The sequence below is a fragment of the Clarias gariepinus genome, chromosome 14, assembly GCF_024256425.1.
Source record: "Clarias gariepinus isolate MV-2021 ecotype Netherlands chromosome 14, CGAR_prim_01v2, whole genome shotgun sequence".
NCBI lineage: Eukaryota > Metazoa > Chordata > Actinopteri > Siluriformes > Clariidae > Clarias > Clarias gariepinus.
This window is the reverse complement of record NC_071113.1, coordinates 11391203-11410565: the sequence shown is the minus strand read 5'-3', so window position 1 is coordinate 11410565 and position 19363 is coordinate 11391203. Positions and strand designations below refer to the sequence as shown.

The following is a 19363-nucleotide window of genomic DNA, read 5'->3' as shown; positions in this document are numbered from 1 at the left end:
TTTTCCTTATAATTAATGGAAAATTATTTAAAAGTACTTAAAAAAAAAGATGGCAGTTATGTTTTTTCCCATAAATATTACTATGAATGTATATTATTTTATTAAAGCACTTGTATGTACAGTAATGTACTTTACAGTCTTTAGATTATTATCTTGACTGCAATAATGTACAGTGTTCTATATTATTTAATACTTAGGGTACTTCGGGTATTTTTTTTTTTTAGGATTTCTCATTTATAAATTCATTTTTTTTTCTCATGGTAATTAAAACCCTAAGCATTTCAGCCATTTTAGTGTGCATATAGAGTACAGTATAAAGTGACATCCTTTATGATGAACTAAATTTTATTTCATTTTAACTCAATTATAAAAACATGACCGAGCAACAAAAAGTAAAAATTTAACAAATTGTAAATATACACGTGCATGTGTTATTCGGTGGTTTTTATTTTTTCTATAAACATATAATAATAATAATAATAATAATAATAATAATAATAATATGATATTAAGTGTTCTACATTTTACAACATCATTCCCATATTCCAGTAGTGGTAAAATGTACACTTTATAATAGTAATGCTAACTTACTTTCTACCTGACATATCCAAAAACCTAAATGAAGTCTCTTTGTTAACATACACCTGCACGGCTTTCATATAAGCACATATACAGTGGGTACGGTAAGTATTCAGACTCCCTTACATTTTTCACTCTTTATTATATTGCAGCCATTTGCTAAAACCATTAAAGTTCATCAAGTTATTTTTTTTTCCTTATTAATGTGTACACAGCACCACATATTGACAGAAAAACACAGAATTGTTGGCATTTTTGCAGATTTTGTTAAAAAAGAAAAACTGAAATATCACATGGGCCTATGTATTCAGACCCTTTGCTGTGACATTTATACTGTATATTTAACTCAGGTGCTGTCCATTTCTTGTAATCATCCTTAAGATGTTTCTACACATCTTCATTTGGGTCCAGCTGTGTTTGATTATAATGATTGGACTTGATTAGGAAAGCTACACACCTGTCTATATAAGACTTTACAGCTCACAATGCATGTCAGAGCAAATGAGAATCATGAGGGTCAAAGGAACTGCCTGAAGAGCTCAGAGACAGAATTGTGGCAAGGCATAGATCTGGCCAAGGTTACAAAAAAATTCTGCTGCACTTAAGGTTCCTAACAGCACAGTGGCCTCCATAATCCTTAAATGGAAGACGTTTGGGATAACCAGAACCCTTCCTAGGACTGGCCGTCCAGGGAGGAAGAGTCTTGGTGAGAGAGGTAAAGAAGAACTCAAATATCACTGTGGCTGAGCTCCAGAGATGAAGTCGGGAGATGGAAGAAAGTTGTAAAAACACCTGAAGGACTCCAAGATGGTGAGAAATAAGATTCTCTGGTCTGATGAGATCAAGATAGAACATTTTGGCCTTCATTCTAAGCAGTATGTGTGGAGAAAACCAGGCACTGCTCATCACCTATTTAATACAGTCCCAACAGTGAAGCATGGTGGTGGCAGCATCATGCTGTGGGTGTGTTTTTCAGCTGCAGGAACAGGACGACTGGTTGCAATGGCCACATACAGAGATATCCTGGACGAAAACCTTCTCCAGAGTGCTCAGGACCTCAGACTAGGCCGAAGGTTTACCTACCAACAAGACAATGACCCTAAGCACAAAGGAATGGCTTCACAACAACTCTGTGACTGTTCTTGAATGGCCCAGCCAGAGCCCTAACTTAAACCCAACTAAGCATCTTTGGAGAGACCTACAAATGGCTGTCAACCATTGTTTACCATCCAACCTGACAGAACTGGAGAGGATCTGCAAGGAGGAATGGCAGAGGATCCCCAAAACCATGTGTAAAAAACTTGTTGCATTTTTCCCAAAAAGACTCATGGCTGTATTAGTTTAAAAGGGTGCTTTTACTAAATACTGAGCAAAGGGTCTGAATTTAGGACCATTTGATATTTCAGTTTTTCTTTTCAATAACAATGCAAAAATGTAAACAATTCTGTGATTTTCTGTCAATATTGGGTGCTGTGTGTACATTAATGAGGGAAAAATTAACTTAAATGATTTTAGCAAATGGCTGCAATATAAGAGTGAAATTTAAGGGGGTCTGAATACTTTCCGTACCCGCTGTTTATATAACACATTATATTTTTTTTATACATACATACAATATATTTTTTAAAATAATCATCAATCTATGTTGCAGGGTATATATTGAACAACACTTGGCTAAAAGTAACAGCTCCACATGCAACCCCAGACAACTGTAGACATATACAGTACAAAAGTACAGTATCTGAATGCATTTTTTGGAAATGTTCCGTGTCACATTTTTACCCATTAATGCCTTCGTACCATGACTGTTTTTAGCCTGGGACACTAGGGTTACTGTCGGACCAGTGTTTGCTGGGAATGCATCTCAATTCAGGAGAGTCAGTAGTAATATTAGTACTCTATTTATAGTACAAAATGTAAAAATGTGACTGCATGAATCGTTTCCCCCGACAGCCACATACTGTACAGATAGTATTGTATCTGTACAGTATATGCTGTGTTTTGGAGGGTGGGGGATGAGTTGGGTGTTACAAGCAAACACAACTTCCAATGAAACCTACCCTTAGATAAGCCTCTAGAAGACAAACATCGCAGCAGACTCCAGAACTGACAAAGACGACAGAATTCAAGACTCTTAAAAGTCAGCGGCGTCTTTGTTCTTCAGTTCTTCATCCACGCCAGCTATTGATATTTACACGGGGAAGCCGATAGTGAAATTTCGCTGATGTTTCCAGTCATGGTCCTCGTCAGAGGCCTAGCTAAAGTCTTCAGAAATGCACTCCTGTATCGTGTCACGTAAATGTTTGTCTGTTGGAATGCACTGCTGTGCATCACCGCATTGCCTGTGCTTTTCCATTTTCACCGGTTGCGAAAGGTCATCTGAAGCGTGCTGTTTCTCACTGATGCTTCATCTGGCTAATTACCTTGCTCATGGAAAGTGTTTGTGTATACAACTTGATCACACACACATACACACACAGAGTGCAGCCAAGTTCTACTCTCGAATAGAAAGATTTAATTTACTGTTTTAATGGCTGTCAAACACTTACGCTTACAGATAAATACAATGTGAAAACTAGATTACAACTCAATGGGTAGGTTTTTTTTTCTTTTTCGTGCTTATTCTTTTTCCTAAATTAAACAGCAGCTTAACTGTTAGTTTTGTCCGTTGCTAAATTGCTATTTCAGAGCATTAACGTGTGTGTGTGTGTGTGATTTCTTTCCATGCAGAGAAGCTTGAAATATTTCAAACTTGGTTACTTAAGCATGCATGTTCAAGTCCATCAAGAAACCCGTGCCTAACAAGTGAACTGATTGACAGCAGGGATTTATGTACTTTGATTATTTAAGCTCAAGGCTTGTTACAGTCACCTTACCAGAACGACACCGAGCGGAGTAATCGGCTTGGAGTTGAGGTCATTCTGGAAGGGTTGGAGGCAGATAGACAGACGAAGTGAGCCTTTAACGATAGGAATAATCTGGGAATGTTCTTGGTGCCACTTGTCATTACGATCACACTGCTGCTGCTTCCTAAAGCCATTCCACTCTGCTTATTCAAGTACATTAGAAGTGAAGGCAGATTACTTCATCAGTTAGAGATGGAGTCTGACGGCTCGGTGACTCACAGACAGTGGACATACATGAGTCACGCACTTACAGCACTTTATAGTGTAATATTTATAATTGTCATACAAAGTGGATAAATATCAGCTTAAATAAAGGTCGGTTCAAAAGGCTAACAGTCATGATGAGGCTGTCCAAATTTACTGAGTAACTCCCTCCTTGAGTTCCTATTGCAAACAAGCCAAAACTAAAGCAAAGCAAGTAAACATTGGAATATCAGGTCGCTCCACAACCTTTCAGCCATGTTCGTAGTTAAGAAGAATGATGTCCTTTTATTTATCATATCTGTCAGTACGCATGATTGTACAAGCGATGTTCCAGTCAAACCGGGACTTACTGTATGATGACATCTCTTGTGCCTTCTTGTGTGAAGGTGAAAAACTGATTGACGTTTACAGAAGACTTCAAGCACGGTATGGCGATGAGACCCTTAGTCGCAGTGCAGACATTTGAAAGAAAGCTGTAAGTCTGTGAATTACAATCCCACGACCCACTGCAGTCGTTCCCGTCAACGTTCAGCGAGTGGAACTCTTGATCCTTCAAACTCGACAAGATAACTTGTCACCAACCCCCAGATTTTTCCACAAGTTTGGGCCATTTGGGAATCTCTTGGGAGGCCAGTGTTTTAGATGTGAAGCAGGCAGCCTGACCATGGCTCCAGCATACTGGGAAAATCTGCTACTTTGATGGTATCCAAGCACCAGTCAAACGCTGAGACAACTGCATTCGTGTAGCAGGGCATCATATAGAGAAATAAACATAGTTTTTACACTTATAATTGTGTTCTGTTATTTTGCAAAAGTCCCGCGTTCTGCATGCTTGTTTCTATAGTAACAGTTTATACAGTACATGGTAACGTGCATAATAATATAATCTAAGACAATAATAAACATATTTTTATGTGCTGACCAACAACGGAAAATGTATCGTTGTCAATGTGGTGATGTTTGATGTTTTAAGGAGCTATTTCTGGATGTACTCTCAAATGTCATTGCAAAGTTTCCAGAAACAGAACTGTGTTCCCAGCTTGAATACCCGTCATATTTCCATCTCCAGTATATACAATTAGGTAAACAATAAATTACTTGCCTTCGTTTACAGTCAACTGTAATACAGTGATCTCTATGTCAGATTTCAAGGTATCAGATTTCATCTCAAAGGTGGAAAGGCTGTGCATGCATTTGTATATGCAAATGTAAATGTGTGTTCTGTGATATGGTCCAGATTCACCAAAACCCTGACTAGGATAAAGCAAATGAATGGATGCATAAAAGCAGAAAACAGTCATGTCTAGCTGAACATTTTTTTCTTCCTTTTAGTTCTACCTAACTTTTATCATAGGCCATGTTCCATAAAAAAAGCCTGAATGTTTCAGGCAGGTGTTTAGATTTGTCCAAGCCTCTGCAGGTGTGCTCTGTCAAATCCTGCTCCGACTCAGACTGACTCTGAGCTAAAGGCAGACTGTGGGCTTCCTGTGATAAGACATTTTTATACAAAACACAAGAGATCTTTTGTACAAATTTGACTCATACACTTTTTTTTTTTTTATATCTGTTAATTATTCCGCTCCAAATAATAGCCTTAGAGAGTAATAGATCCTATAAACAGTAATCAGTTTTACCTAACAGCTGTGTGTGGTGAAAAATGTTAATTGTTTTATCTAACGTAAAGCAATTTGTACAATTAAACCAATTAGACTGATTTTTCCACGTAAGCCTGAAAAGCAATTAAGAAAGTCATCTAAGATTAAAAGGAAGCTTAGAAACATGTGGAAATGCATGAATGGAAATTCATGCGAAAGATTCCAGGGAGGTCCCCTGTGTTTTGCTTGTGATGGGTATGCTGCGTTAAAGGTTGTCACACAAACCTGAGGAGAAGTACACCCACTATAAACTTTCCGGGAGCTTTTTAAACACTGCCTGTGCCAGCCCGGAGAGCTAGAGCCGAACCAGGGAGCTTGAGCAAAAATGTCACGCACATACGCACGCACGCTCACATGCTGCTTGCCAGCCACACTAGAGATTATATGGTTTCTTTGTATTTATATTACCTTATGTATTTAGATTACACAGGTTCTCTTTATTTTCCAAGTTAAACACATGCGGCATTATTCATGGCGATGAACGGGGACCTGTAGAGTAACAGGATGATTTGTGGATACTCAAAGGCAGCCCGTGACGAAGGCTGTGCCACCCGAGGTTAAAACAGGACAAAGCACAAGAGGATCAGGGCACTTCAGTGTGACATCTGCATTCCTTACAGGACCAAGTGGAACAAAACGGAGCACGCTGTATCGCAGCTACACGGTCTTCTGTGCTGGAAATAGCGTAGGGCACACGAAGTCCCGAAATGTGTCCCTAAAGAGTTAATGTAGTTGAAATCTGCAGAGATGAATGTGAAAGGGGTCAATACATGGTGTGCTGCAAAAGGTTGCAGAGGTCATGGTCGGAAGGATTAACTCATGTAGATCTCACCACACAGCGAGAAGAACAGAACTCACCTCCCAGTGTTATTTAAAAAAAAAAAAAAAAAACATAACAAATTGAACAGGCTCAAACTGAGGACAAACATACCAGGGTTGATGTGCTTGCTGGCATGGCCTTTAGAACCTTGTTGAACTGAGTGCTCAGACTAATTGACACTCAGCGCTTGCATTATTCCTGCTACTTATGTAGGATCGTTAAATAAATGTGTAGGTTCGCAGCTCTCACAGCCATGTGTTCTGTTTACATGGAATTGATTTCACTGATAAAGAGTACCAAACGCTTTAAAAAGCAAAGTGGAAGTCCTGGTAGTAACTTTACTCTCACAGACTTCCTGGCTCACTTAAGTTAGCTTAAGTTTGTCCATCAGCTCAGGATTCTTTTAAATGCCTGGATCCTACATCCTACTACGAATCCCTTTCATTTAGAGCAATTTTTCATGATGCAAGCAGTATTGTAACCGACATCTCGGTGAGGGGGGACCTGTAGCCTATCCCAGGAGACTTGGGACATGAGGTAGGGTACACTCTGTGCGGGGTGCCAATCCATTGCAGGGCACACACACACTCATTCACACACTAAAGGCGGTTTTGGGAACGCTAATTAACATAATCTGCATGACTTTAGACTGTGGGAGGGAACCGGAGGAAACCCACGAAGCACAGGGAGAAAGGGCAAATTTCATGAACACAGTTTGGAGGCGGGAATCGAACTTGCACCCTGGAGGTACAAGACGACATTTTTGAAAATTATATAACAGAAACCTAACGGTTAATATATGACAATCCTAAACAAGCATTGTCATTCAATTTCTTTGCTGCTTTTCCTGTAGTGTTGGAGGGGCGCCCGGAGTCTATCCCAAGGGACTCGGGGTACACCCTGAACCATGTGCACATTTATTACTAATTATTAATCCTTGTGTTGTTATTCTTACATTCTCCCATAAAATGAAAATGCCCAGCCTCCAGTTCTGACATTATAATTGTGTATAGGGTTAAATAGCAGGAAACTAAGGGCATTGCTTGCTCAGTGGTGGTCTTCTCACTTGTCTTGCTCTGATTTTCAGTCACTTACTGTAAAGCAGGGCATTCTTAGTCCCATGCCAAGCTCGGATAAGAATGAAAGGGCTGCGTCATGAAGGCCCACTGTGGCATCCCCTTAATGGGAGCAGCCAAAAGAACAACAAATAGCAGAAAATTGCGGAAATAATGCACCCAAACATTCACATATTATTTCAAACAGGCAAGTTCCATGCACACAGATCCAAAGGAGCGAATCAAACCCAGACCCTGGAGGTGCAAGGTGACAGTGCTAACCACTAAGTCACTGTGCTGCCTTAGTCGAATCGATCTAATAACTAACCGACCTACTGTAATACACAACTGTTATTAAGCAAACTCATGCAAATCCTGAATTCTTTTGCAACAAAACAGTGATAAATCACAAGAAAGTGTCAAACTTTGTTTTTATTGTCCATGTTATAACTTAAACAGATAAGAGGCAGCTCATTTCCAGAAGGTGGCTACACTATCTACAGGATACATTACTGTTCTTGAGCCATCCCTTGCTGCTTCATATTTTGCTTCCAAAGAGCCAGGCTTTCATGTATTTCTAATTCAGTCTTAAAGGAACAGTTCAGCAGGCTTCCTAAATGACTCTTCTGCTCTCATTTCCAGTCCAGTCCCAGTAACTGACCAGTTTCAGTGGAATGTTTTTTTTTGTTTGTTTGTTTATTAAGTCACACAAGGACCTATGAATCATTCAAGCATAAAAAATCTAACTTAAGGCATGAGTCAGTGAGAAACAGGTGCAGATGATGACGGATGATGATCAGGCTGGTGAGTAGTACTGTATACTGGTGATGATGAATGCTGAGCGGTTGGAACAGACAAGAGGGGAAATGAGGTTGCTGCTGAGGTTGTTATATAAACAACCAATTTTTTTTATTATATCTTCAGGCACTTTGCAACCTGTTGCAGTAAACCTTTGTTCCTGTTTCTTCGGGTTAATTTACATACTTTAATTTAATTAAATTTGACATCCCTTCATTTCATTCCCTTTAATTTAAATTTTATAAAAATTGACTTTTGCACAGTACTGTACTGTATGTGCCATGAAAATCCTAAACCTTTTTTCAATTAGGATTTGGACATCTTAATTGCTTAGGGATATGTCACTTTTTAACATATCACAGCATTTATGTGATGAATAGCAGTGATTGTAAAGGACAGCTAAAACTCGATACTTCTAAATCGTTTGGTAGGAAAACTGTTTGAGGCTCATGTTATAAGAACAAAGTAGCATGGTGGTGTAATGGTTGGCACTGTGGCCTTGCACCTTCTCCCCTTGCTTGGTGGGTTTCAACCAGGTACTTGAGGTTTCCTCCTACAGTCCAAAGGCATACAGATTACACTAACCGGCATTTCTGAATTCCCTTTAGTATGGGAGTGTGTGTGCTTGTGTTCCCTCTGATGGATTTGCACCCTGTCCAGGGTGTATTCCAACTCATGCCCAAAGTACGCTGAGATAGACTCTAGGCTTCCTGCAACCCTGAAAAGAACAAATGAGTGAGTCAGTAATAAGAGCGATGCAGGGCAACCTATTGCACACACATAATAATGCATGAAACTGATATAATACCATATTCAATCTCTGTCCTCTGTTCTTCTAATTGATACTGCTAATCTTGTTTATGTTTAAATTCTCCTTTTGATGCATTATAAAGTTCATCGGACTACAGTTCAGAAGGTCCCAGGTTCAAATCCCATAACCACCAAGTTGTCCCTGTTTGGGCTCTAACCCTCAATTGCTCAGATGTATAAAGATGTAAGTTGCTGTGGATAAGAGCATATGCCTGAAACAAAAAAAATAATGATCTACCTTGTTTGTTATATTGGGTGTATTTTTCTGATGACCAAACAAAACAATAAAAAAACCTACACAACAATAAAATCTTAAATTTATATATATTTTTTTTATCTTTGCAAAACAGTCCTGCTAGCCTATTTACACCAACAACCCATGATCACATCACAAATGTAATACCTACAGTATGTACTGGCCCTGGCACTGAGCATTCAAACCTGATGTCTTTTTAATGATTTTGGACTGATGGGTTTATACGCCTGTTCTTTGGCATCACTTTTAGGCTACATCTGGCAAGCTGAGAGAAACTCACTGATTCTCTTTTCAGCTAATATCCTTAATCTTTCTTGGCATCTCTGCTCATACAAGTGTCATGTTTTTACTCTTGGGAATTTAAGCTATTTTTCTGTTAAACATAAGCACAAGGAGACTTGGGATTTCTTTCTCTCTTTCTTTCTCTTTTTCTTTCTCTCTTTCTTTCTCTCTTTCTCTCTTTCTTTCTTTCTCTCTCTCTTTCAATCCACCCAAGAGTTGATTAAGTGCCCGAGTTCAGTAACTCTTTCTAAAGGATGTTGGTGCTGATTATTAAATAGTGTTAAATATTTTCATCCTGCACAAGTACTGCAGCTGTGTTTCTAAATGCGTGCTGGCTAAAGAATACTATAATGTCCGTATGACGTCAATCACAAAAGAAAACTTGAATGCTTAGCAATCTGTGATACTTACAGTTGAGACAGTCGACTTGAAAAAGATATTATGGAGGGTTTGACTTGGTGTCATGTACAGTAGATTCACATAATATTAACCCAAAGCTAAGAATGCTCTCAATGCATCTATTATGCAATACGGACTTATATTTAAAAATAAATAAATAAATAAATAAAAATAAAGCATAAAAATGTTTTCTGCATTGCCTGCTATTATATATAAATAGTAATGCTGTACTGTAAAGGTAAATGCTTGCACTGATGACTGATTATTTCATGAGCAACATAAGGGTTTGGTTTGGTGTGGTCGGGCTTTAGAATGTCATGAAATAAAGCTTACTTTATGCTTTTTCTGTCTACACCCAAACTTTAAAAGTGGGATTAAACAAAGACTGTAAATCCTGAATCAAACAGTAATCAAAAGTTACTAAACAAATTCATGCACATGAATTTCCCGCTTGCTTTTCTGCGTGTGTTTGGTCGTTTAACCGACCACCGTATTAGACATCAGTTTACATAGCTAATCTTCTACAAGTCACAGCTTTAATCTGTCTGCATTCATCACTCATAAATAAACCGTCATTCATACAGTCATAAATAAAGTAAAAGTCACAACAAGCCTCATGTAAACAGAATCACTGTAACGGCATTTCTGCACTCGGCCTGGAGTTCAGTATGCATGTGGTTCGTCAGGTTAGAACTTCAACAGGTGGCGCGGTATGTGAACCGGTGAGATCTTGCCTATAATAGTGCCAGTATTGCCAGTGCTGAGAAAAGGAGCATCTGTAGCATGGATGTAATTGTATAAAGCAAATGTCTGATTCGATGATCAGCCACCCAGAACCCCCCTAGGAGAGCATTTTAGATAATAACATGCTATTTTACTAGACTTTAACTAACTGACCTTTGAATCTGGAGCTGGTTGACTTTTACAACCTTGTCTTGTCTGTCACTTGACAGTTGACTGCTGTAGTCCTCTCAGCTTAGCCCCAGCTTAGCAAACACTTGTGTTATATTTTCCATTAGAAAAACCTGGGGTCACCGGTATGTCTGCCTCTGCTAGCCAAAACCAGATGGGGTTTTCCTATAAACAAGTGTACAGGGAATATTTATACAGTCTATGGCACCTGACGCCATAACACTCATGACATTCTGTTTAGTAGCCAATGTTGCCATAAGTCACTTTAGAGAATTAAGTAAATATTTTCAATATAGCCATGCTATTGTTTATTATAGAATGGCAAAAGCTTTAAATCGTGCCAAATCCTATTTTAAAAAAAAATGTCATTTAATAACAGCTTGTCCGGTGATGTGCACTGTTTTTTAGTGCCGGCACCTTTTAGTCGTGCGGGGGTCTATTTACTCTGAGGTAGATGCTCAAACACAGTCACCTCTGATGCATGAAGTTTGGAACTTATCACACAAACCATCACAGCCGTGCTTTAACTTTTCACCCCTACTGCTCATAAAACCTCTGATTAGTGCATTTGCACCTCATTTGTTAAAGACGTCACCCGTGAAATTTTACGTTTACATTCCGTCTGATTATCACCTGTCATCTACTGTAGCTCCGTCCAATCTGTTCCTTTGTTTCAGGGGACATTTGTTCCTTAAGTAGAAAATATGCTACTTGGAACTGCGCTTGTATGAATTAAAGGTGAAATGTTCTTTACGTTTTAGACATTTTTAGATTTTTTTTTTTTTTTTCATTAACTATAAGCATTTGAAATGTTGTTGATAAGTGGCAGCTCAGGAGTGTTATATAATAATTGGTGAAATGTTTCTGGTGTTAATTCCTTGTTAAAGTCATCCTGGAAGTCCTGAAATAATCCCAACATAAATAAGGAAAGCAATGAAAACCTCCCATAAATTTGGCCATGGCTCAACTCAATTGGTGGTCAGCAAGAGGGGGAAAAATGTGCAAAGTGAGAGAAGGAGAAGATGATTAAAACTGACAGAAGGAAAGAAAACACGGCTCGCGAGGCTGCCCCAAAATAATTTATCAATGAAAGCGGCCTCCTGCTGACAACGGCTGTTTGGAGCAGCTTTGTTGTAAACCTAATTACTTTTTACTATTCTATTCTGGAGTAGACCACCCTGGAAAGTTAAAGCGTGATTAAATCAGTTGCCCTTTTTTATACTCCTACCTCGCGCACCCCACAAGTCAGATGTTAAGGCCGGTATGCAGAATTTACAGTGATGACATTATGGATATTGTAATAAGCTTCACCAATACTCATGAATTCCACTGAGCCATTCCGTCCTAACTCTCAAATTATGAGCGTGAGCGCACATCACATAGTCGAAGATGTTATCTCAGACTTTGAAGATGCTTCTCTAGCTGCACTAATCTGAATGGCATCGTTTCTTAGCCGTAGATTGTCCTACGTATTCTGTGCTTTGGCATACATCTGGCACGCTTAATCATCAAATCCTGACTCCTAACTTGTCACCAGAATATAAATTGCCAGGATTCCATCTGAGAAAGGCTTTTTTAAGTCCTGCCCATCAGTTAAGACATCATTAAAGACTTGCTCCAGAAACAAAAAGACGAGGTTCGTCATGCGATCTGAATCTGTTTGTCTCTATAGAGGCCGTTGCTTTCTGTGGTAAGGAATTAGTTTTCTGCATTATTACTGCATGTTTTATTTATTAACGGTCTATGATCTATAGCTTATTCAGTAGTGGGACAGTAAGTTCATCAGCAACTTGAATTAGGAATAGTTACCATTTTGGGACTTTTAACTTATAGCATTCTATATATATATATATATATATATATATATATATATATATATATATATATATATAGAGAGAGAGAGAGAGAGAGAGAGAGAGAGAGAGAGAGAGAGAGATAGATAGACAGATAGATAGATAGATAGATAGATAGATAGATAGATAGATAGATAGATAGATAGATAGATAGATAGATAGATTATTTTATTTATTTTTTTTATTTTATTTTTTTTTTGGTGACAAATGTGATTGTTTTTACACCAAAGCATTTGTTATGACCATAAAGAGGTTCTTAGGAATCACACTACTGTCAGGTAGGACATAGTAGGATTTATGATATGTTATATTCATCGCTGTTATTCATTTTAAAGTGTACTAATATGAAACAAAGTATGGATTGTACTTTACTTGTAAAGCAGTACTGGAAGGTGTAAGGCTGTTGCTTTGTATGCTTTTATTTATATTATATACTCTAACACTAATACTTCCATTATTCATCAGAAACGTTTACTATAATAGCAAGATTACTTACAGTAGTCTCCCAAATGTGTCATAAATTCCAACCAACGTTTTGTTAACATGAATATTTTTACAATCCATGAGATTTTTAGGGGTGAATTAATGTTTTTTAGTCATGTACAGTAAATGCCTTCCAAAACATAGCTTATTAAAGAAAACAGAGATGTGTGTTTGTAGTGCCTCGTGCGGTTAGTGTCTGTAGATGATGTACTATACATGCAGAGGTCTTGGCTTGTGTTAGAAAGAGCGAAGGCCTCGTTTTTCACTGGGACACATTGAGGGGGCTCTCGAAGCTACTGGATCCTGAGCGTGTGTGTGTGTGTGTGTGTGTGTGTGTGTGTGTGTGTGTGTGTGTGCATATTGCTGTCCAGAAGAGCAGGCTTTGGTAAGGTCTGTACTTTGTAAATTCTGTAAATTAATAAGTTGGCTGGTGAACTAGTAGGGAGATACGTTTGTGGACTTTAAGTGAGCTTATGCTTCATAAATAAACAGAACCACTCTAGTTGCTGCTGAATGTCTTCCGGCTTAAGTGGATTTTAATAAAAATCAACAGACAGCTCCCCCATATCCGAGCCATGGTTACCAATGTGGTTGGAAATGAAGGTCAACGTACGGTGTAAAGACCAAGAACTGGCCCTAATCTGACATCGACTGAATGTTTATTCAGTGGAAATATATTACGCTTGGTTTACTGTCATGCTGTCATCAAGCAAATGTAAAATGACACACTGCTGCCGTTACAACTATGCTAAACATGGCTGGTGTATCCTGACAAGTGTGTTTTGGCAGGAGGACAAACTGTGGGTGATCTGAAGGGAAGAGGAGCACGACTGAGGCAATGAATGCGGCGAAGAGCAGTGAGCAGAGGCTCGGACAGAGCCGTACCGGCACTGAGACGGACTCCAGGAAGATGGGAAACCCCAGTACCAATACCGAGAGCGGCTCAAGGAACGGTGCCAATTGCAACACCAGTGTGGAACAGGGCTCGAGGAACATTCGCAGTTCCAACAACAGCACCAGTCAGAGCTCTAGAATCATGAGCAAATCAAACAGCAGTGCTCAAAGGGGTTCCAGGTACATGAGCAACTGTAACACTAATGCTGTGAAAGGATCGAGGAACACAGTAAACCAGAACTCTAGTGCTGAGCAAGGGTCCAAAACCATGGTGAATCACAACATCAGTCCTGAGAAGGGCTTGAGAAACATCAGTAACGGCAACAGACAGGCCTCATCCAAAGCATCGGCACAACCACAAAACAACAACGGTGAGTAAAAGCGCTGGTACTCGCTAACACAGAGCTGTTAAAATCCAGGCCTAAAGGGCCAAGGTCCAGCATAGTTTGGGGATTCAACTAATCTGTTAATGGGCATGTTCAGTGGGTGTGTTTAAGTGTCTGGGAATTGTGCTGGACACCTGCCCTCCAGGGCTGGATTGAACAGCTTGGAACTAGCAAATGAGAAATCTTAATAAAAATATAAGAAATTTTAATATGTTTAAAGTTTATTAACATGTCACTCTGTTCATAATGGAAAAAAGTTCAATTTAAACATTTTTGCATTTTCTCTGAAAGTGCTTCTACAGTACCAACAGCTGATTATTCAGAAATTAGGGTGCCAAGCAATGCTTTTTCATTGTTTTTGGGGTAGTACTGTCAGGGGTATGTTGGACTAAGAATTTGTTTGTGGTGCAGCTTTAATATTTTTAGCCTTAAGATACAATACATTAAAACTAGATTAATGGTCCTTATGATTAAATTATGGACCTTTATGTATTTGAAAGGTATAATGATGTACAGTATGTACGAACCTGGCAACAAGGATAAGTTCTATTCGATTGCTTTATCTTTAAGTGTGTATGTATTAAATATATTAATGTACATGATGAATTGGATGTGCTTTGTTTTACTTTAGGCAAGGCCTACCGTAGCTGTAGTTTATATTAGCTATATAAATAACAAGTTACATAAGCTTCTAAACAACAATTACGATTGCGTTGCTTGGATGTAGCCTACTGTATAAATCCATCATATAAGTGCAGAGTTTTCCAACTAAGCAGTTGCACATTAAACTAATTCCACAATCTGTGCAGAGGTCCTTGTTCTGGAATTATAAGTCTAACTACGTGTATGGAACAAATCTTTTCATCTCAGTTCACTGTGTGCAGGCCTGTCTTTAGGGATTGGATTTAGGGAAGAGTTTTGGAGCGAGGTTTAGATGAATGGCTTTGAATAGAAAGAAGGGATTGGAAGTCTGTTTTGGTGGAAGTCACTTAGAGTCGTTTAGAATTGCTTTAGCACAGTTTACTTCAGAATCCTAGTAGCTTATTAATTTTGCACTTACAAAGTTGTGCAAGTGTGAATATAGAAAACTTCACAGGCACAGTGACAATAGTGTTGCTAGGAGACATGACTGTGAAGTCTTCTTTGTATCAGTTAATTAAAACTCAGTGTTGAATGTTATTTTTAAGCATGCTGAACTAGGCATATTTTTCATTTTTTCAACATACATACCAGGTAAATAGATAAGGATGCAAAATGTTGCTTGCCAAGTTATTCTCAAGGCCACATATACAGTATATATATATATAAAAGTTTGAACATTTTATTAGAACCATCTGATGGGTAATCATTGCTTAAGTCTGGGCTGCTTCTTGACTTTAGAGGCTAATCACACCCACCTAAATGCCACTCAAATCACAAGGTTTTTAGAGGTTGGAAGTATTTCTGGAATCCAGCGATGCGAACTGTATTTTTAGAATGATGGATCTTTCAGCTCTTAACCTAACGGTGAGAGAAATACAGCGTTTCCCACTTCAGTTTAAGAGCCGCCTCAGTTTTCCATGATGTCATGTGTGGTGCTTGGGTGAAAGGAACTAAGGAGAAGAATGAACACAAACTTCAATGTTCTGTTCATTCAAGGTTTTTTTTTTTTTTGGTATTATTTTTATCTCTGCAAATGAGCCTAATAGCTAAAGACCATGTAGTTTTGTGTGGTTGCCAAAACTCTAAAGCCTTAACGTAAATTGAAGATAAGGCCCCTTACTGTCACAGTCTCGCTGGTTAATGTTATGTAAACTGTCTGGTAATTGAAGGAACTTCTTTTCTTGTATTGTGGAGAAAAGTGACTTGGCCCTCGTCGTGCAGGCCAAAAAACACAAGGTCACTCCGGAATACTAGTATATGGTGGAAAGAAGGGAGTATTTAGTAGGATTGGGCAATTAATCAAAAATGTATCGAAACTGGCTTTTAGAACATCTAATCGACATAATCCTGCTATGCCAATTATTTCTTCTTTTTTTTGTTTCTATTAATACTTTTGCCACTGTGTGTTTTTATGTAGTGTCCCCCTAAAAACATACTACTGTGCATATAGTCAAATGGAAGCAACATGGATTTCATTAGAAAAAAATATCCCAGAGCATATTTACAGTACAGACCTTCGCCCAGTGCCCAGCTCTAGTATTTTCTGTAGGTATAAGACATTTTAACTAACTGGTTAATCCAAAGAATATCTTTATATACCTTTATAACTGTTTTTTCATAAAGGCAGTAAGTATAGTAAAATGAGTAAATATCTTACATACTCATCAAAACAAGGACAGCAGTTTTTGACAGTCTGTATTTGTTGCATCTGTTTAACTTGTGCATGCTCATGCATTAACCTGAAGATACTAGTCCTTAGCTCTTGGTCTTGGTTTAGGGACTCATGGCTATCCTTATAAGCCCGTAATATGACCATCTGTGAAAATGTACAGTCATCCTTCAACTGACTGCTAATAAAACAAACTGCAACTTGTCATGTTACTGGGAAACCACAAAGCTCACTGTTCCTGAACATATTCCGGTCTTCAAAATATACAGGAGACCTGTTTGACTCTGACTGCTAGAAAGTGCTGACACTGGAGACTCCTTCCAAAAGTTCAAACTAAATGTCTTCACCATATCGACAATTAGACATAGTTTAAATTTGCCGTCGTCAAAAATCCACCATACAGGTTCAGAATCGAGAATTAACCAGCAGTGTTGTATAACCGATCTCGACAGGGTTTTCCTGTGGCAGTATATACATATTACAACCTACTGAATCAAAGTAAATGATTGTTTGTTGTGCTGTACCAGTTATACACTACTGGTGTGAAATGTGTTGGTGGCCTGATGTGTTTAAATAGTCCACATGATGGCATCATTCACACAACAGAGGCCTCGAATGCTTTCATTCATTCATGCCTGGGTTAGTATGACATTTGAGCAGACCACAGGAGGACAGCCCTGGGTTTTTCTGCGACCTAGGCACCTGCCGTTGACATGTTTTCGACTTACTTTAATCTCATATTTTAATGTGAGGACCTTTCATCTGATTTAAATTCTGTTTAGATTCTGATCCAGTTGGTTGCACAGCAAGCATGTGTTTCAGATCAGAACTAAGTGCCCCTGTCTTCAGATGTGTTACAGTTTTTCAAAATGAAATTTCTGTCCAGCAGAGCTCAAAAACGTGGGATAATCTGGAGTGGGATAATACGTTATCTAGCCACTGTAAACCAAAGTAGAGAATTTTTTTTTTTTTTTTTTACAGACTGCCGGCTTCATTTTTTCCATGTTTAATTTAATAATCAGGATGTTCAGTATAATGAGGGCACCATTGCTGCTCTGGATAAGAACGTCAAGCTTTAATAGGTGCTTTTCAGCTGATGTAGAAACTTTCCATCACCTACATTAAAAAAAGTGGAAATTGTGGACACGTGACCATCACATTCATATTTGGGTCTTCTAAAACTATTGCCACAAATTAGGAAGGACACCTTGATAGGATGCCTTGTATGCCTAGTAGCATAAAAAATTTACATCACTAAAACTAAAAGGACCAAAAACTGTTCCAGCATGACAATGTTTCAGTGCACTAAGCAAGCAATGCCCTGACTTCACCTTGAACTGAAGCTTCAACTGCATGACATGCTTTCTTACCTGACATCAAAACCTTCCTTCTGAAATACTCTTGTAACACAAATCCCAATAGCCACATTAAAAATCTAGTGAAACACTTTTCTAGAAGTATGGACGTTATTCTAATAGCAAAGAGGGTACCAAGTCTATATTAACCCATACGAGATGCTCAAGCATACAGTAGATGTAGTTGTGATAGCCAGGTATCCCCAAACCTTTAGCTACAGTATATCGTTAGTGTGTATTTGTATAGTGTAGTTTTGGGTGTTGGAAGCATTGGTGCTTTGGAAAGCTGAATTTGTTCATTCAATTATGCAGCAATGTTCAACAATGAACATGCAGTCTATAAAGCTGGGCAGACCCCAAAGATCTTGAATATTTATGTTTCGGCGGTGATAAGGCTTGCACATGGAACCAATATATTTAGTTTTTTCCCCCCTTTGTTTTACAGCCATTTCATGCTAACGAAAATTGTTACCTGATCCTATCGTGAAAGTGAAATAGTGCTAAAAGGAAGGCTCTGACAAAACAATTTTTGGCTCTTCCATTCAGTCCAACACCTGCCACAAGAACCCTTTACAGCCTGGCAAAGGCAGAATCTGCTCTGGGCTTCTCTCGTGTGAAGTTCATACAGGGTTTTTGGTGACTGTGGGTGAGAGATTGCACCCATGTGTTTGAAATTGTTCGGTGAGGCAGGGAGAAAAAAGGATCACTTGATCTCCCGGGGTTATGGAAAAACACAACTATATAAAGACTCCAAGTGAATGAACCAAGTTGAAGTAAGCTGTTAAAATTAAATAGATATTAGATTGTGTCCTCTTCCTGATTTTTTTTTTTTCATATTGGTCACACTTACAGTAAATGATTGTGATTTATAATATTACACAAAAAAAAATAACCTAAGTACATAGAAAATGCAGGTTTTAAATGATGATTTCAATTTATTAAGGAAAAAAGCTGTGCAAACTTACCTTGCCTCATGTGAAAAAGTCATTCTAAATCATGAATGAACTTTGATTTTTAAAAAGTCACACCTACATCAGTCTGGAAAGGGTTACAACATAATTTCTAGAGCTTTGGACTCCAGTGAACCACGGCGAGAGCCATCATCCACAAATGAAGAAAACTTTGGGTAACCCTTCCAGGAGTGGCTGGCCTACCAAAACTACTTCAAGAGCACAAAGACAACTCATCCAGGAGCTCTTAAAAGAACAACCCAGAAGAACATCTAAAGAACTGCTGACCTCTCTTGCCTCAGTTAAGGTCAGTGTTCATGATTCAACATTAAAAAAGAAAAAACACCAAGCCACTGCTGACCAAAAAGAACACAAAGGCTCATCTCATATTTGCATCTTGATTGTTCCTCAGATTTTGGGCAAATACTCTGTGAACATTTTGGAAGGTGTGCATC

The 19363-nt window shown here is 38.5% G+C and overlaps 1 protein-coding gene across 7 annotated transcripts in view; it reads left to right on the top strand.

The window, feature by feature from the left end:
* The window catches only part of myocd (myocardin), a 93083-nt gene that overhangs the window by 33437 nt on the left and 40283 nt on the right, over positions 1 to 19363 (top strand). For 6 of the 7 annotated variants that reach the window (XM_053511340.1, XM_053511339.1, XM_053511336.1 and 3 more), the window contains exon 3: positions 13802 to 14277. The exons of the other annotated variant lie outside the window; for it this stretch is intronic. In XM_053511340.1, the coding sequence (XP_053367315.1) occupies positions 13851 to 14277 (427 nt within the window). In that variant the 5' untranslated portion in view covers positions 13802 to 13850. The remainder of the gene's footprint in view (positions 1 to 13801; positions 14278 to 19363) is intronic. 7 annotated transcript variants of the gene reach the window in all.